This window comes from Rhinolophus ferrumequinum, chromosome 4, assembly GCF_004115265.2.
Source record: "Rhinolophus ferrumequinum isolate MPI-CBG mRhiFer1 chromosome 4, mRhiFer1_v1.p, whole genome shotgun sequence".
NCBI lineage: Eukaryota > Metazoa > Chordata > Mammalia > Chiroptera > Rhinolophidae > Rhinolophus > Rhinolophus ferrumequinum.
Window position 1 is genome coordinate 86,736,218 of NC_046287.1, and position 19,361 is coordinate 86,755,578.

The following is a 19,361-nucleotide window of genomic DNA, read 5'->3' on the forward strand; positions in this document are numbered from 1 at the left end:
CAGGAAAGCCAGGGAACCGCCTATGGGTCAGAGCGAAGGTCCTGGCCCATTGCTCCCTGCTCCAGATACAGAAAATTCATCGTCATGAGAAAAAAAATTCTGACAGGCTTTAACCTACTACATTTCCTGAATCATGTTTTATTCTGCCTTTTCCAGAAGTATTTACATTCTTATTTGGGTTGTTAAGATGTAGTTGATAAATTATAACATTTCTTAGTTCTTTGGAGAATTTCCACAGGATAGATTTAGCCTTAGCCCTCTGAGATCATTTTCATTATCATTTCAAAAAACACGTAATACGACACTTATTAAATGTCAAATACCGTGCAGGGTTCTGGGGATACCATGGTGCGTTGAGGGCCCCCAAGACCACTCCCACGTTTGCATATTTGCTATGAGGAGATTGCAGGAGTCGGGATATAGGTGTATTCACAGGTAAGATTTCCTACAGCAGTACAGTAAGGATACACAGCTGAATCATAAGGGAAAAAGACACAGGTCTGGAGAAGTCATGTGCAGGTTTCCTTATGCTCCCTCCCACCAGCGAGGGGTCACACAGAGTACACCCCAGCAGCAGCAGAAATGCAGCAACATGCATGCAATGTTTCTGCCTGGGGATGCCCCTTACAGACTCCGGCCTCAGGTTTTTATTGGGGTCTGGTCACACTGTGCCTCGCACATTCCAAAGTTCCAGATCCCCAGAAGGAAAACATGGGTTCAGCATCAGCCCTATTGTGTATACAAACGGTTTAGACACGGGGCCACTCTGATCATATCAGCGTCAGGAGCTGTTTACCAGCCAAGTTCCCAGTCACCATCCAAGGGCCAAGCTTGCGAGCAGGCAAGGGCAGCAGCCTCAGTCCTGCTACATTAACTCTGCTGCACAAACGGTAAGCTGAAATGGTCTCTGCCTTCTTGAAGCTCTGTGTAATTGGGAGAGAGCAACATTCATCTAATCATTGTACCTACAAACATAAACATCTCCGATAGTTGCAGGAAGGAGAGGCACAGGGTGCCATGAGAGTTCCCACAGGAATATCTACCCTGGCTGGGAAGGTCAGGGAGCCTCCCTAAGGCTTCCGGATGGCAAACTAGGGAAGATCAGAGCTGAAGGAAGAGCAGGGCTTAGGGAATCAGAGAGGGGCTTGAAGAACAGGTGAGGAAACAGCACGTCTAAAACCCATGTAGCTAGAGCAAGCAGAGTGCCACTGAGGGTCTGAAAAGGTCGTGTGGCTGTAACAGATGGGAAGGCTGGAGCTACATAGGGCATGGAAAGCCTTGAGGTCATGGTGGGGGGAGGGGTTGAGGGATTTTTCCTGAGAGCAAAAGGAAACCACTGAAAAGTTTTAAGTGAAGCTGGTGTGTGTGTGTGATTCAGTTATTGTTGTAAAGTTGAACAATTTGGTTACTACTTGCTAGGAAAACAAAACAGCAAAGGAGAAACATTTTCTGCTCTCTTCCTTCAGTCATGTTTTTTGTCTCGCCTCAGTTTTACATATAGGAACAGTACTTTTCCGTTCTGTTGGTGAAATACCCCAGAGCATTTGCAATGATCTCCAAGTCTCTTTGTAATTTGCTTTCTAAAGCAAAATTAATTAATTTCACCATCCATATTCATGTCAAACACACACAACTTACAGCAAAACATAGTTTTGACTGGGTAAGGGAAGTCAAGGAATCAATAGTTGGGATCTGAAAGCTTTAAGGATTTGAAGATAGAAGAACAATTATTTGATTACTTATAGTCTTTGGTAAGCATCCATTTGAACACTAAGCACAGAACAGTAAATCATGGATTCTTCCTCCAAGAAACTTAATAAATGAGATGTAAAATTAAAAAAATATATATAACCTTGAGGAAAAATGTTAAGGAACTAATGGTACAAATTAACTGGGTATTTTTATAATTGTTTTTGGTATTAATATAATAGTAATACATGTTGATCATGGAAGAATTTGCTGGAGGAATATTTTTCCTGTGAGTCCCCAAATGATGTAGATGATGTTGGATCTGCCGGCAGTTTCTGAGTGTAGGCCGGGATCATGTCTTGACCGAATAATGGAAACACGGACCCAGGAGAGGCAAAGAGTTTTAAAAAGAGGATAGTTTATTGAAAGCAAAGAGTCAGAGGTCCCGAGTGGGAGGGGGTCCCGAATGAGAGTGGCCCTGTGACTGAGGCAAAAGCTCTTAACTTTTATACCTTCCCTTGCCTGTTTGGGGAAGGGGAGCTGTTTGAAGAAGGGAACTGGCGCCTTCTAATGAAATCCGTCTACCAGGTTTGTTCTGCTTGCCCATCCTAAAGGAATTAGCAAAGTAACCCACGCTTATCTATCAGACCTGCTCCATTTGTCAGGTCAAACGCAATTTTATGATTTACCTCAAGGTCTTGTTACATTTTGTTCTGGAGCGAAGGAGCGATTTCAAAGCCTGGAGTTTTAGAATATGGCTGTCTTTGTGTATTCCACCAGGGACCTCCCTGTCTACCTAGGGACATGCTAGCTAACCTGTCTCAAATTCTAACATGTGTAAGGAAGAGAGCGAGCGAGCACCAGAGAATCAGAAACAAAATTATTTCCTGAAGAAGAGGTTTGGGATCCTGTTTGAATGCAGGAAGATCACCTGAGTGGCTTCCACCCTATACCTCTTGTTACCAGGAAATGACATTGAACCTCGGCTCTTCGTCTCGAAGGAATGAATTCAATCATGAGACAGTGTGCAGCATGGACAGGGGAAGTTTATTAGTAACAGTGAGTACACTCTGAGACAGGGAGCCGGCTGACCCAAGAGAGGGAAGCAGCCTCGCCTTACATGGCTGATGGCTTTTATTTCTATGGGTAGAATTGCCTCCCACTCTCCCTTCTCTTCTCTTCTCCTCTCCTCTCCTCTCCTCTCCTCCCCTCCCCTCCCCTCCCCTCCCCTCCCCTCCCCTCCCCTCCCCTCCCTTCCCTTCTCTCTCTCTCTCTCTCTCTCTCTCTCTCTCTCTCTCTCTCTCTCTCTCTCTCTCTCTCTCTCTCTCTCTCTGAGGTGCCTAGTCCTCTGGCATTTAGCAATGCATTTCTTTGATTTGGGGACATGTGTAAACACCTACCTTTGGGGTGTGTGAAAACCTGGGATCCTTTTGGGCTAGTGAGGTACTGAGGATCCTGACAAACAGCATGTGTTACCTGATAAGCAGGATGTCTTCCTCTCTTAACCGGGCTTTTTGTTTTTTTATTTAGAAACGTGTAAACACATCCCTTAGGGGGATGTGTAAGCCTGGAATCCTGCTGGGCAGCTGCAAGGGGTCGTGACCCAAGTGGGAGCTGCAGTGAGGGGCTTTCTCACAGGCTCAATTTCTCCTTCTCCTGCTCATTTCTATCCATCTACCTGCCCTATCACTCTTGCATGTCAAATGGATGAGCCAGCTCAAACCCCTGGAACATTTTTGCACAAAACCCCACACTATCCCCTAAAACATATTCACTATGTATCAGAATTCCCCACTAAATTAGTTTTTGGCATCTACTTGAAACTTTCTTCTGTATCTTATGCCCTCACTCTAAAAAATAATATACATGCTGAGCAAATCTTTTAAAAATGAAGCAATGCTTATAACTTCAGCAGGTCATAAAATGCACATGTTCTGGTATTATGGGTAGAAGGGTAGAAAATTGGTTCATCAAAGCTTTTAGTGTAGAATGAAGTACTCATAATCCCTACACATGTATGGTTACCACGTGCCTAAAACATGCTAGCCTAGACCTAGGAAAGCAGGACAAGCCACCATGATCAGGCTTAAGAAATGACCTGAATTTCACAATGAGCTTTTTCCTGCCGATGTTTTAAAATCTAAAGGACTGCCGTAGAAATCCACACCTTCATGGAGATAGGCCTGGGGCTACTCCCAGGGGTGAGGTGCCTTGAATTCTTCAGACTATGGGCATGTCACACTCCAGGGTGCTTTCAAGTTCCAGGATGGAATCGTGTCCAGGCAATATGCCACCACCCACCACACCAATGAAACTGATCAAAGGAATACAGCAGTCGATGTTAGTTTTTTAACATATGTGTACATCTTTTGGCATTTGGTGATTTTCTAGAACGTGCAGAAGAAAAAGCCAGAGCCCTCTGGCAGAGTCTTAAGTGACATGAGAAGCAGCCAATCAAGCCTTGTGTGGATCTGCTGTCACTTGTTCCTTTTCTGTCTTTGTGCTGCCACCTAGAGAGAAAAGGAAAACATGTTGTATCCTGGTGAGAAGGAGTCACCTGAAATCCCAAGTACCATCTGCACCTTCTAGAACGCAAAAGCAACGCTGGCTGGTTTAGTCCTTTGAGAATCAGCAGCGGTGCATTTTTGCTTCTGAGGAAGACCTCAGGTGAAAAAGGGGTTTCGGTTGTCACCAACCTCAGTGACCTCACTCTAGGGAGGCGGTGGGGAAGAAGCATATTTTCTTTCCAGTGTTCAAAGGGAGTGAAATACAAAAAATGTTAAGGTTCCCCCAACTTATGGAATACACACCCTCATTTTAGAAAAAAAATAAAAATACAAGAAATACACAAAAACAAGTTTCTAACATGAATAATTCTTACACCATTTTTCTCTTTTCCTTTTGTCTTTTTTTCTTCTATTTTTAAGGTGCATCCTTTTTTTAAAAATTAGGAGGCTTTAGTAGTCGCCAATGTATAAAAAAATAGATAAATATAGACTTGCTGGTGGATGTAGCAGTCCCTAATATCCTTGTAAAGAATGCCAGTGAACAAGTTTAGTATAAGCTGGTTTCTTACTGAGTACAAAGTCATACATAATTTATTCTGAAGATACGAATTACCAGAAAAAAAGTTGATGGAACTCAATTTCTATGCCATAATGTGGATAAGATGTGACTGGGGTTAGACATCCTCTGATCACCCACCTCCCTGGGGCTCTGTCCACCTCCCCAGCTCAGCTTTTTCCATTGCCCCCGGATAATGCCAACTAACTGCCCCCTCAAACAGAAACTTCTAGAAGGCAGGTATTTTGTTTGCCACATTGGCAGCTGCATTTCTAGTACCTAGAACAACATTTGGCATGTAGGTGTTCTTAAAGGAATAAATTAATCTAAGCTTATCCTTTGGCTTCTTTTTTCTTTTGAAAGAATAACATGACTGACGTTAATTTTACACATATTCTAATAAAACATATGTAAGGTAACAATTCTTTGAATGTCTGCGAAGAAGATGATTTCTCTGTAAATCATATTTGGTGCTTCCCCGACCCCCACATAGGCTAGATTAGTGTGAGATAAAATAACAGTTATTTACGGAAGTACAGTAAATGCTAAAAAGCTGACAGCTGAATTAAAAATTTGACATGCAAATGCACCACCTAAGTGGAAGTTTTACTTAAATTCTGGGTCACCACTGCTCAGGATAAATTGACCTGCAGAAATCATTATGAATAGAGCAAGATGAAGCAGAATAAATCTGTTTTTTCCTTTCTTAAAATTCACAATAAAAACAGACTACAGAAGAATAAAAGGCCGTAAAGCCACACAAACAATGGTATGGGTAAGAGTCTCAGGGAGGCAAAAAAAGAGAGGCCTGAGCTTGGGGTGGAAGGGCAGAACCGGATTCTGCCACTTTCAGTCCCTGCAACCCCACCCTGACCATCTATAAAACGGAGAGCTGTCGTAAAGGTTAATTTAACAGCTGATGTGGGACTGCTGTAAACACTGTAAAGGACTATTAAACATAACCTTTTTGTCAGCCTAATGACTCTGAGGAGGGTATAAATCTCTGTGTATAAAAAGGTGTATGAATCTAATCATTTCTTCCCAGTATTCAGACACGGTCAAAGCCTGTGGCCATCTTCCAAGGGCACTAAGGAAATACCGTTGCGCTCACTGCCTTCCTAGAAAGGGAGCTCTGTGTCTTCCACAGAGGTTTGATGCAGCTAACTCTGGAGGTCACCAAATTTTGCTTTAGTCCTGGAATAAGGGCTAATCCAAGGGAGAAAACATGTGATACAAGGCAGCTAGCCACGTGAGATCAACTTTAAGAACAGAGAAAGTCAACTCTAACCTATGTGAAGAGCCTGTCTTTCAAATCTGGTGAAGGAGAGACTTCCCAGGATGTAACAGAAGTCAAAGTTCTGAGGAAACAGAATTTGGTGCGGAGAGTCTGGGAGTCTGAGGTCCTGAGTTTAAGTTCTGGCTCAGTTCTTTATTAGCTGTGTGACCTCGGGCAAATAAGCTCACTTTACCTTTTTCAACTGTAAAGTGGGGAAATAATTCAATTGTAAAGTAAACCAATTGTGTCATATGGTTTCTGGAAGTATTAAACATATAAATTCATGTGAAAAGTGCTTAAAAATTGAAAGCACTTTGTCAGTCTTTATTACTTTCCAGTAATTGTGCTCTTTGCATTTCTTTCCACTGAAAAGTGCTATAATCTATGGGAAAGGAAGAAAAAAATATATATATCCTGAAAACCACAATAGCCAGTATGAGCATGTTGGTGGATTTTCTTCCAGAGAAACAGATGAGATAATCCTTGTTGAATTAGAGGAGTACCTGCGGCGTGCTAAGCACCGGATGGAGGCTAACTAAAAGCATTTCCTTCACCCGTGTAAAGGAGATGAGGCTCCCCAAGCAGCAGCGACGCAGGGAAGGACATAAAACAACTCAATGGTTTAGTCTCATCTCACACAGAGGACGCTACTGTGGGCCAGTAATGCTGCTGCTTTGACCACGGATCATGGAATTAAGGCAGGGCTGGGACTACCAGCGGGTAGAATCCAGCTACTTTAAATTAACTCATCTTTTTAAACCAATTGCTTTTACTTTTTTCTTTATAACACTTTTTTTTTATTAGTTTCAGGTGCACAAAGCAACACAATAGTTAGACATTTAAACCCCTCATAAAGTGATAACCCACCCACCCCCAAGCCACCACCCCTCTGATATCTTAAATAGCTGTTACAATATTGTTGACTGTCTTCCCCATGCTGTACTCCACATCCTGTGACTATATATACCTGTGTATTTAGTTATAGTTGACATTCAATATTATTCTCCTTCAGCTTTAAGTGTATAGAGCATTGGTCGGGCATCTATAGTCTATGACGTGATCCCTCTGATAAGTCCAGTGCTCATCTGGCACCTTACATGATCTTTACAATATTGTTGATTATATTCCCCATACTGTATTAACTACCAATTTTTATTTCTTAATGCCTTCACCTTTTAAACCCTGCCCCCAACCCCACTCCCGTCTATCACCCTGATAGATCTAGTACCTATCTGGCACCATACCTAGTTACTACAATATTATTGAGTATATTCCTTATGCTATACCCGACATCCCCATGACTACTCTATAATAACCCATTTATACTTCTTAATCCCTTCCCCTCTCACCCATCCTTTACTCCTCTCCCATCTTAAAGAAGTCCCTCTAAGATTTCTTGTAATACTGGTTTGATGGTGATTAACTCCTTCAGCTTTTTCTCGTCTGGAAAGCTCCTTATCTGTTTTTCAATTCTAAATGACAGCCTTGCTGGGTAGAACAATGTTGGTTGTACGTTGTTGGTTTTCATCACTTGGAATATTTCCTGCCACTCCCTTCTGGCCTGCAAAGTTTCTGTTGAGAAATCAGCTGACAGTTGTATGAGGGCTCCCTTGTAGGTAACTAACTGCTTTTTTCTGGCTGCTTTTAAGATTCTCTCTTTGTATTTAACCTTTGCCATTTTAACTATGATGTGTCTTGGTGTTGGCCTCTTTGGGTTTATCTTGTTTGGGACTCTGTGCTTACTGGGCTTGTATGTCTATTTCATTCACCAGGTTAGGGAAGTTTTCTGTCATTATTTCCTCAAATAGGTTTTCAATTCCTTGCTCTCTCTCTTCTTCTATTACCCCTATAATAGGAATGTTGGTATACTTGATATTGTCCCAGAGGCCCCTTAAACTTCAATTTTTTGGATTCTTTTTTCTTTCTGCTGTTCTTCTTGGGTGTTTTCTGCTACCTTACCTTCTACATCGCTGGTTGGATCCTCTGCTTCATCTAATCTACTGTTGATTCCCTGTAATATATTCTTCATTTCCATTATTGTATCCTTTATTTCTGACTGGTTCTTTATGGTTTTCATCTTTCTGTTGAAGTTCTCCCTAAGCTCATTGAACATCCTTATAACTAGTGTTTGGAACTCTGTTTAGTAGATTGCTTATCTCTGTTTCACTTAGTTCTTTTTCTGGAACTTTGTTCTTTTATTTGGGACATTTCTTTGTCTCCCCATTTTGGCTGCCTCCCTGTGCTTGTTTCTATGTATTAGGTAGGGCTGCTATGTCTTCTGGTCTTTGTAGAGTGGCCTTATGTAGTAGGTGTGCTGTGGGGTTCAGTGATGCAGTCTTTCTGGTCACCTGGGCCATGTACTCCAGGTGTGTCTCGTGTGGGTTGTGTGTGCGCTCCTCTTCTAGTTAAGCCTTAGTTGGTAACTGCACATCAATGGGAGGGACTGACCCTTGGGCTCACTGGTTGTGAGGACGGGTCTTGACTACAGTGGAAGAGTTGTTGTGCAGGCGCTGACCCTACAGAGCAGATCTGCCTCAGCAGGACTCTGGTGCCTGCCCAATCTGCCTTATGGGTTTGTTGTACTTGGAGGCAGTTGGGTGATGATCCAGTTCAGTTTGAAGCTGGCCACATTGGGGGCGCCAGCCCCAGGACCACCTTGGAGATGATCAGCTGTAGGTCTACTTCAGCCACAGCACAGAAGGTGGCTGCTTCTTCACGTTCTTAGTTGAAAGGCTTCAGTTAAGCTTGATTTTAGGCAATTCTCAATAATGGTTGTTTTATAGATGAGTTGTAATTTTGGTGTGGTTGTGAGAGAAGGTAAACACAGCATTTACCGACTGTGCCATCTTGGTTGTACCCCCTGCTTTTACTTTTTAAAAGTAAATTGTTTTAGTTTAGTTTGAAACATGGTTGGTTATTTTTCACTTCATTTACATTTTTAAAGAGTAAGATAACTGTTTATTATGATTGTTCTAAGTTAGCATACAATATAAACGATGACACACATTTAGTACGTAAATGGGTCCATTTTAGTTTCTCACTTCCAAATTGCCTTTGTGCTTTGCTAAGGCCCCAAATAAGAGAAATGTGATTCCGGAAATGGACTGCAGCACACTAGAAACAGACCCGAACCAACAAAACACAATTCCACTTGACATTCACATTAAACCTGATGGAGGAGGATCTCCTTGGTAGTGTGGAAGCATAAACCTTCGGAGATGAAAAAGCCTGAGAGCTAGAGTACAAGGAAAATGTAAATGAAGACAAACCAGAAATAAAAAAAGAATGTTGGTAATCTGAGATCAGTTTCAGAATATGTACGGTTTGATAAAAACGATGGGGGCTCTTGTGTGTATATACAGTGGTTGTATAGTTTGCAGATAGTTTTTAAAGCTTTCCCCAAACTCAGCACATTAATCAAAAAGAAAAATGATGTAAGTAAAAGAAGCAAAGAGCCAAAGGATTTGAGTAAGCTAAGGTATCCTAATGTTTGGTGGTATAATAAAGTCTAAAAAGGTTCTAGTTTGAAATTCCTTAAAGGATTTGGAAAAAAGAACATATCTGTGCCTGTTTGCATATGTGCATTTATATGTATATATGTTTGTGTACATATATACAGAGGGTGCCAAAAAACTGTATACACATTTTAAGAAAGGAAAACTATATTAAAACTATAATACTCAATATATACCGATAACAAAAGATGAATACAAGTTACGTTTGACTTCCGCCATTACAAGAGGTGCTCAAAGTGGTTACTATCAACGTCCAGACACTTCTGATTATGGCAAACTACTGCTTGAGCAAAATTGACCAAAGTATCCACTTGTATACATTTTTTTGGCACCTCCGGTATATGTGTGTCTATGTGTGCATAAGTGTATGTGTACATATAAGTCCATACTGATATGTTTATGACATTAGCTTCCCAAACAGTACTTGGCATGTGTGACACTTTTAGTTTTGCATTCTTCAATTACTATTCAGTCCCTGGAAATTACAAGTGAGATTAGGATCTTCATCTTGGCATCAAAGATAAAACCATAGATGGAAGAAAACAAAATAGTTGATTTCCCAAATTCCCACTTAATCTATAGCTAAGTCATGATGTGAGCTCCTATTTAAAGTTCCTGGCATCTAATGTACAGCATGGTGACTATAATTAGTAATACTGTTTTGTGTACTTCAAATTTGCTGAGGGTAGATCTTAACTGTTCTTAACACACAAAAAGTCACTGTGTGAGGTGATAGATATGTTAATTAGTTTGATTGTAGTAATCATTTCACAATGTATATATACACCCAAAATCACATTGTATACCTTAAATATATACAATTTTGTCAATTATACCTCAGTAAAGCTCCTGGGAAGACAAGGAATTTATATAGACCATATATATTCTCAAACTTCAACAATATAGGGTGTGAGCTTGATATAAATAATGACTAAATGCCACGTAAAAACAAATTTATTTACATTAGCACTGCCACAGATGTAACCAATGCATTTTAACCTGACTTGTGAGAGACAAAATGACTGCAGTAAGTGCAATTCAGTCAACTGACAGAAGAAAGTTCACAGAGATTATCTACAGAGATTAGAGATTGCGTCTATTCCTATTTAAGCCAATACAAGTTTAAGAATGAGTTTAAAAATATGTTCTTGGACATCAAATTCTGGAGCATCACAGAAAACCTACTCTCAGAATGAACTTTAAATTTCTACGTTCAGCCATATGATGTCAAGGACCCCCAATGTTGTGCTATAGAACACTTGTCTGAAGTGTCCTTTACAGATTGACTGATTGCTTATTTCATGCAATACCGGGGGTGCCAAACAAAATGTATACACATGATTTGTATTCATCTTTTGTTATCAGTATATATTGAGTATTACAATTTTAATACAGTTTTCCTTTCCTAAAATGTGTATACATTTTTTGGCACCCTCTGTATTTATTAAAGGTCTTCTCTGTGCTGCCCATGTAGGTGCTGTGGATATAATTGTGAAACAGTTAGGCAAGGTTCTGTGAAAATGCGAAGGCAAAAAAATGGGATGAAGAGTGACTGAAGTTGGACGGGGTGGAAGCAGGTGAGGAAAGTCAGGAATTGAGTCTCTGAAAAAAAGATTCTTGAGATAACAGATAATGACAAAATGGAACCAATCAGGTGAAGATCTGGAGGAAGACCCAGATAACAAACCAGTCATACAAAGACACCAATGTGGGTACAGCTTGGCATATTCAAGGACCAAAAACAAAAAAAGGACAGATGAAAGCTTAGACATTTTGAAAGACCAAGGTAGATCAAGATCCTGACTTTCACTCTTGACAAAAAAAGTCAAGTCTCAACTAGTGAGAACTGGTTAGATTATTTAACCTAGCTTCCTAGCACGTACTCAACAGTTACCAATTGTACACTCTGTGCCCAGCACTCTGCAAAAATCGTAAATAAAGTATGAAATAGTACCATTTGTGACAACATGGATGGATCTTGAGATTATAATGCTAAGCAAAATAAGTCAGACAGAAAAAGTAGAGAACCATATGATTTCACTGATACGTGGTACATAAAGCTGAAAACAACAAAAGAACAAGACAAACAAATGAAGAAACAAAAACTCATAGACACAGACAATAGTTTAGGGGTTACTAGAGAGTAAGGGGTGCGGGGCTCTAGAAGAGGGTAAATGGGGTCTAATATATGGTGATGGAAAGAGAACTGATTCTGGGTGGTGAACACACAATGTGAGATATAGATAATGTATTACAGAATTGTACACCTGAAATCTATGTAACTTTACTAACAATTATCACCCCAATTAACTTTAATTTACAGAAAAAAATTACTGTCATTAAAAAAACACACTTTACTATACTTTAAATAAAGTATATAATAAAAATATACTTTATTTTACAAATAAAGTATATTTATGAAAAATACTTTAATAGCTTAGAAAAATGCTCACAAAATGATGTCCAGAAAAAAGGTTCCAAAATTATAATTAAAAAAATTTATTATTACAAGAAAATGTTTCATATTATCTCTGGGTAATGAAGAATTGGGAGAATATAATTTTTTTTTATACTTTTCTCTATTTTCTACAAAGAACATGTATTCATAAAACGGAAAATACCACTAAACAAAAGCCAAAAACTAAAGGTTTTTAAAAAGTAGTAGTTTATCAGCTAGTTTTGCTATCTGATTTTTCTCAATATATTGAAAATCGTATTGCTATAGCTATCATGTGGCAAAGTTGCATAAAATAACAGGCATACACTCAAATATTGTCACATGTCAGTTTATTGAGGAAATTGTGGTGCTAGAGGTTAATTTTATTCACTTGATTACTTTTCATCATGTCAAAGAAGACTCCAAAGTCCACAAGCCATTTAGTTACACAATTACTTTCCCATATTTTGTTCAGGAACATAAAAATCAAATATAAAGAAATGTTCAAATGAATCTGAAAACTGCATTTTTTTTTTTTATTTCAAAAGGTGGTGATTAAAGGGTCAGGAAGTACAGTGACATGGAAGAAGGACAAAAATGGAACATGTAAAAGGAAAATATTTTTGCTAGATTTCATTTTCAGTTTCAAATCTTTCCAACAATTTTTTTAGTTTTTACACCAAAAAAGGAATCAATACTTTTCATTCCACTCTTGTCAACTTTAGCCAAAGCCTTCTGAGCTGCAGTCATTTTGCTATTTTTCTGTTAATGGAAATAAGAGAAAAATTGTTACGAATGTAACATTTATACATCATACATGCAAATCAAACCAGACCGTGCATGTCTCAAGGTTCATTAAGGGAGGCAATCATTTGCTGCTAACATGCTTCATAAGGGAGTTATCATTAAAAAAAGTTCTGATTTCTCTTCAGAATTCAGACTTAAGAGACAAAATATGTTAAAAGAGGCAACAGACAAACTGCTGCCTTCTAAAGAGTGGAATGGTACAACCAATGGTTTACTTTAGGGGCAATAATTCTGGAGGGTGCATTAAGTGCAATAATACAAACAATGGAACTGACACAGGCAGCAATTGTCAGAAGGAGGAATTACAGCCTTGTATTATTACATGATGAATAATTCACACCAATTTACCATCTGATTTTATTCAGAGGCTTTATGGGAAACCAAGGACAACACTATATTATATTCAAAAGATAACCTGTATTGCAAAGCATCTGGACCAGCTAGCTGCCCCATTTTCCTTCCAACAAAGAAACACTTTCCAAAAAGCTGCCTTCAAATATTTTTATCTCTTCCTGGTCACTTTTTTGTGTGTGTGTGTCATGTCTTAGCAGAAGGTAAACAGCAGCTGATTTTACTTTGATGCATCACAACTTGTTGAGCAGAAGTATAAATAATGGGACTCAGCAGAGAAAGAAATCAGCTGCCTCCCTGGGAAATGTGAGACAAAAATCATTGCCAAAGTATCTTTTAAGGGCACAGTTTATGATCCCTGAAATTTTGCTTCTGACATTCTGTCACTTATAATTTAGTGGCCTTATTTTCTGCCTGGATAGTGAAAAGTGACAGTCTCTTTGAGATAAGTTATCCCCTGCATTTAACTGACATCTGGTCCAACCCCTTATCTCACTGGTGCTGTGCCCAAGGGGATACAATGGGCAGTTGGAAGGGTGGGGCAGAAATAGTTCTCACAGGGAAACTAAAAAATGTCCCTGCTTACAGAAAGCATGGAGATAACCAGCTATTTAGCCATCTCTAAGTTGGCTTATCCTCTAATATCACATGCCCAGATAAATTACATGTAAATTAAAGAATAAAATTGATTTAAAAAAAACACACAAAAAAAACCTTTTAAACTATAAGGGGAGTAAATGTTATGAAAATCTAAGTGGAAATTGATTCATCTTGGGATAGGTAAGGTCTTTTCAGCATAAAAATACTGAGAAAATCATAAAGAAAAATAATTCCTATATTTAATCCTCAGAAAATCTTAAAATGGTTAAAAATCAAATGAATAGTCTAAACATAACTGGAAAATTATTTGTACCTTATATGTCATGAAAAGTGTTAACAGCCTTAATTAGAATGAGCTCTTACAAATCAACAAGGAAAAGATTACTATTCAATATAAAAACAGGCAAAAGACATGAACTGACAATTTGCAAAAATGCAAATGAGCAATAAGCATTTGGAAAAACAACTAAGCTTTCTAGTTAAAGAAACGTAGGCTATTTGCATAGGCAAAACTTTTTAAGAATAAACATAATACTCAATGTTGTCAAGAATGCAAGACGAATACTCATCAGGAATAATGGTTGGGAGTACAAATTTCTACTAAATTTTTGGAAAGCATTTTACAAGGTGTGATCAAAAAATACAGTGAATGTTTAAATTTAAAAAATTATTACAGTAAAAGACACATTGCCATTAATCCCCCTCAAAATACTCCCCCTCACTTTGAACACACGCATCCCACTGTTCTTGCCACTTTCAGAAGCAGTTCTGAAGTCTTCTTTTGTGAATGTCTTTAGTTGCACTGTTGTGGCTGCCTCGATGTCCTAAATCAATTCAAAATATCTACCTTTCATGATCATTTTGACTTTGGGGAAGAGCCAGAAGTTGCATGGTGCCAGATCCGGTGAATAAGGTGGATGAGGACACAGCGTAATGTTTTTATTTGACAGAAATTGCTGTACCAGTATCGATGTGTGACAGGGAGCGTTGTCATGATGGAGGATGAAGTAAAGACACGAAAGAGGACTTCCAGAACTGCCTCAGAAAGTGGCAAGAACGATGGGATAAGTGTGTTCAAAGCAAGGGGGACTAGTTTGAGGGGGATTCGTGGCAATATGTCTTTTACTGTAATAACTTTTTTTTAAATTTCAACATTCACTGTATTTTGATCACAACTCATATTATGTATATCTCAATAATTATGGAAAGAGCTCATGTTTTTTTAAACTGTTACTTAGTTTTAAATTGTATCAATGAAAAAATCAGAAATGCAGACCATAAATAAGAATGTGAATCACTTCATAAAAATAAAAAATAAAAAAAGCAGAAGTGACTTATGTGTCCAAAAGTAGGGGAACGATTCAGTAAATTATATTTCATATGGTGAAATAAAATAACACACATGATTGAATATGATGAAAAATCAGTACATTTCAAAGAATGTTTAATGACGTGAACATTTTCACAAGTCAGAAATTAAAAGGCAGAACCCAAAACTATACATACAGGGGGTGCCAAAAAAATGTATCCACATTTTAAGAAAGAAAAACTGTATTAACTTGTAATACTCAATATATACTGGTAACAAAAGATGAATACAAGTCACGTTTGACTTCTGCAACTACAAGAGGTGTTCAAAGTGGTTACCATCAGTGTCCAGACACTTCTGATTACGGCGAACTACTGCTTGAGCAACGCTGACCAAAGTGTCCACTTGTATACATTTTGTTGGCACCCCCGGTACACATAAAACTATGCCAATTTAAAAAGCTACATATATATATATATATATATATATATATATATATATATATATATATATATATATATATATATTTATAATGCATGTATAAGATAAAACTTAGTAAGAAATGTTATAAAAATATTTGCAGGGGTGATACTGAAGGGTGGGTTTCTTAATTTTTGTCCTCATTATAATTTCTGGGAAGCTCCTCGGCAGTAATTGACAAAACATTACCTGTGGCAGTTATTCCCACCCCCGCCCCACCCTATCACTGAATACGTAGCAAAGTTTAGGCACACTCTTGCTAAATATATTGCGTTTCTTTGATTCCTGAAGTATTCCTTGCTTGATATTTTCATTGCCATTCACAAGTTTGAATTGATGATTAAGTCACACAAACACAAGTTAATAATTCTTCATGGTTAAAATCGTGAGATCACAAATTGAGCACGCACTCGTCCCCGGGTGTGCCGTGCAGCATCACCCACGGAGCCCGAGCGCGTCCACTACACCTGGACACACATACCTTTTCAGTCTTCAAATCTTTAGTATTAAACTTAGTGTAATCTTCTTTTGCTTCTACGGGCTCATCTGATAACTTTACTTTCTGTAATGTTAGAGCAGTGAAGTGTCAAACATCACCTTGACCCATCCATCCATTTAAAAAGAATCAATATGTGCAATTTGGACCCGCATCGAGGCCAAATGAGGCCAAGTGACCCTGCAAAGGGCTCACTTTTAAAAGCTCTTTCACATTTTGCCGATTGCATCGAGGCCAAATGAGGCCAAGTGACCCTGCAAAGGGCTCACTTTTAAAAGCTCTTTCACATTTTGCCGATTATCTAGGGAACTAAGTCACACAGCCCTTGTGAGGAGTTCTAGTGATGGGCGGATATAATTCTGCAGGTCCCAGCCCCAGCCTCTCGGCAGTCGAGCAATACCAACCACATGGTTCATATGTGCCAGGGACGGTGACTGCCGACTCTCCAGGACAGTATAAGGGGTGAACACAGGCACAGAAGCAAAGACGGAAATTTCCTTTAAGGGGGCCAGGTGTTCAGCCAGAACCCCCACTTCATTCACCTCCTGGGCTGGTGGAATGTCGGCTTAGGAATATAGCTCATTACCAGCTTTGTATAGCTTCATGTTCTTAACTTCCTTTCAAGTCAATGATGTCATTTTATCCACAAAGAACAACCTTACAAAGCAAGCAGCCAGCAGGAGAAGGAAGCACAGAGAGGTTAAATGAATAGCCCAAGGCTACTAGTGGAGGACTTGGGGTGAAATCTGTTTTTGTACAAGAGCTCTTTCCATTACGCCCAGTATGACTAGGTCACCCTTTACTTTGTGTTTTCACCTTTCACACGACACTTTGCACTAACGAATATAAGAATCTTGTCAAGAGCTAGACTGTAGCCTTACTGTTGACATTATAGAAGAAATGGTGTCACATTTATTATGTAAAAGGCACATAGCAGGGCAGATAAGTTTTGTTGTTTAACATGGAGCACTGACTACACAGTGATCCCAACTCGGAATTGGACAGATCTTCAAGCTCTTTTTGGAGATACCAGGTTGACAAGACCCAACGTGGATCCACCCTAGGAAATACAGATTTGTTCCCGGCTTCACTTTCACACCCCAGCTATTGCTAAACAAAGAACAGATAGAGTTATTGCTAAAAGATGCCACAGCACATGTTTAACACGGGATAGAACAACAAGTCTTGAAATTCTTCACTGCAGCAAACAGGGGGGCATCTGGGAATATATCACATAATGGGGCAAAACCTTCTCTTGGCCGCACAGCAAGCTCAAGCAAAAGAAAAAGACGAGCGTATCCTGTATGAACTACCTACCAGCAAAGTGAATGTAGATGTACAAGCAACTTTCTTAAGCATACACATTTCTACTAAAATTAAGGCAGTAAAGGGTGTTTGGGTGATGCATGCTTTTACCAGGAAAGTATCTGCAACCGGGAGAGAACTCAGGCAATAATGATGAAGGCATAATAGCTTTACATGGTAAAAAGCTTCATGATACGAGGATGTTTGCTTTCATCCTCTGTGGCAAAATGTTCTAGTACACACGTCATTATTAACACTTGGGCATGTTCACTTTTGCTGATAAGTCAAATAAAAAAGAGTTCATAGCAAGAGCTTAAGATTGAAGATGCTTCCTTATAAATATCAATCATTTAATTAGATGACTGACTTCTTCAGGTGCTTTAACGGCTCACTATCAAACAAGACAACAGTTATAAGTACTTATAAAAAAGAAAATGATTGTGGTAGGCCTTTGCACATAAGTAGTTTGTATGTTATTCTCAGCACACTGTGAGTATGTTGGAGAAAAACCATAATTGTTAGATTTACTTAGATTTTTGTTATTTAAAAGACAGAATCACTATGGATTTGGGAGAATGTTTCAGAAGAAAAAGACAGACAGTAACAAAGGGTATGGCAAAATGGGCACAGTCCTGGAAAGAGAAGAAAAAATGGCAGAGTACCACAGGAATTAGTGCTAGGATGGATTGTCTTATGCTTATTAATGATTTGCAAGAAGGAACTCAGGAACATCTTCAGGTCCACTGACTGTATTCATCTCTGCTAGCTGACAGTGATACATTCAAAAGATGGAAGGTGGTGAGGGTTGGAAGCTGAGTTTCAACACAGGCAAACATACAATAGTAAGAAAATACTACAAAACATATTATTAAGGATGACAGGCTCCATGCTATCGATTACTACACAGATAAAAAGAAACCTAATAGCCACTGGAATGCATTTCCTAAAAACAATCAACTATTATTACTATAAAAATCAATCAACTGCTGGCCACAGACAGGAAAGTTAGCAGAAGACATCACCCTATGCTTCTTTAAACTACGGTACATCACCCAGGGCAGTTTGCAATGTGTACACTGGAGCCCCAGGAAGTAGGAAATCTCCATAGAGTAGGAGATTTCAAAAAGCAACTCAAATAATCCAGGAGGTAAGGCTGAGATTTAGGAGAAACAAGATGCCGAGTTCTAAATCAGGGTTTGACAAACTGTTGTCCATGGGCCAAATCCACCGGCTGCCTGCTTTTATAACTGAAGTTCTACTGGATCACAGCCGCGCAGGGTTGCTTATGAATTGTTTGTGGCTGTCTCTGCACTACAACAGCAGAGTTGAGTAGCTGTGACAGAAACCATCTGCTTCATGAAACCTAAAATATTTACTATCTGGCCTTTACAGAGTAAGTTTGCTGACCCCTGATCTATATCGTAAATGAAGAAATCACAAACACCTTAAATTTTGGAAATGAAAATAAGAAAACAAAAAATGGGGTCCGAGAAGAATAAACTTATGAAACGCACTACCCGAGACAGAATCAAAGGCTAAAACCTTCAAGAAGCCATTCATGAATGATCTCTAAGTTACCAAGGAAGAATTTGAGAGAAAGAAATATACTTAGTTTGTGGAGGGAGAGAAATAAGAAAAAAGCAAATACGCTTATCCTCTTAGTTACAGTCAGACAATTATGTCTGTGACCCGAGGGCCACTGTCAGAGACAGGAGACTACTGGAGTGGAAGAAGTGTGGATCTGACCTGAAGATCTTACAGCAACTGACTTCTGCCCCGCACTATTCTTCCAGAGAGTAAAAGATGAACCTCAGACAGTCAGCTGGAAATGGCCCATAACTCACACTGATGGACTGTAAATTTTCCTTCCTTTTCTAAAAGTCAAGGTAATAAATGTTTATGGAGCTACCACCTCCAAATAGGACATGATACAAAACAATCCCGAGCACGCTGGCCACCTTGAAGGCAGGGGGGAAAAGGCAATTGTCTAACATCCACCATATGTCCACTTCACATTGTCAAAGCATCTGCTA

At 39.1% G+C, this 19,361-nt stretch overlaps 1 protein-coding gene across 3 annotated transcripts in view; it reads right to left on the reverse strand.

Annotated features, from left to right (window-relative positions):
- Positions 1-3,010: 3,010 nt before the first annotated feature.
- The window catches only part of RNASEH2B (ribonuclease H2 subunit B), a 65,676-nt gene continuing 49,325 nt past the window's right edge, over positions 3,011-19,361 (reverse strand). The window contains exons 10-11 of one of the 3 annotated variants that reach the window (XM_033104899.1): positions 16,009-16,089; positions 12,607-12,742 (exon numbers count right to left, since the gene is read on the reverse strand). In XM_033104899.1, the coding sequence (XP_032960790.1) occupies positions 12,626-12,742; positions 16,009-16,089 (198 nt within the window). In that variant the 3' untranslated portion in view covers positions 12,607-12,625. Of the gene's footprint in view, positions 4,200-12,606; positions 12,743-16,008; positions 16,090-19,361 lie in introns of those variants that run through there. The other 2 variants (XM_033104901.1, XM_033104900.1) reach the window with 2 other exon arrangements.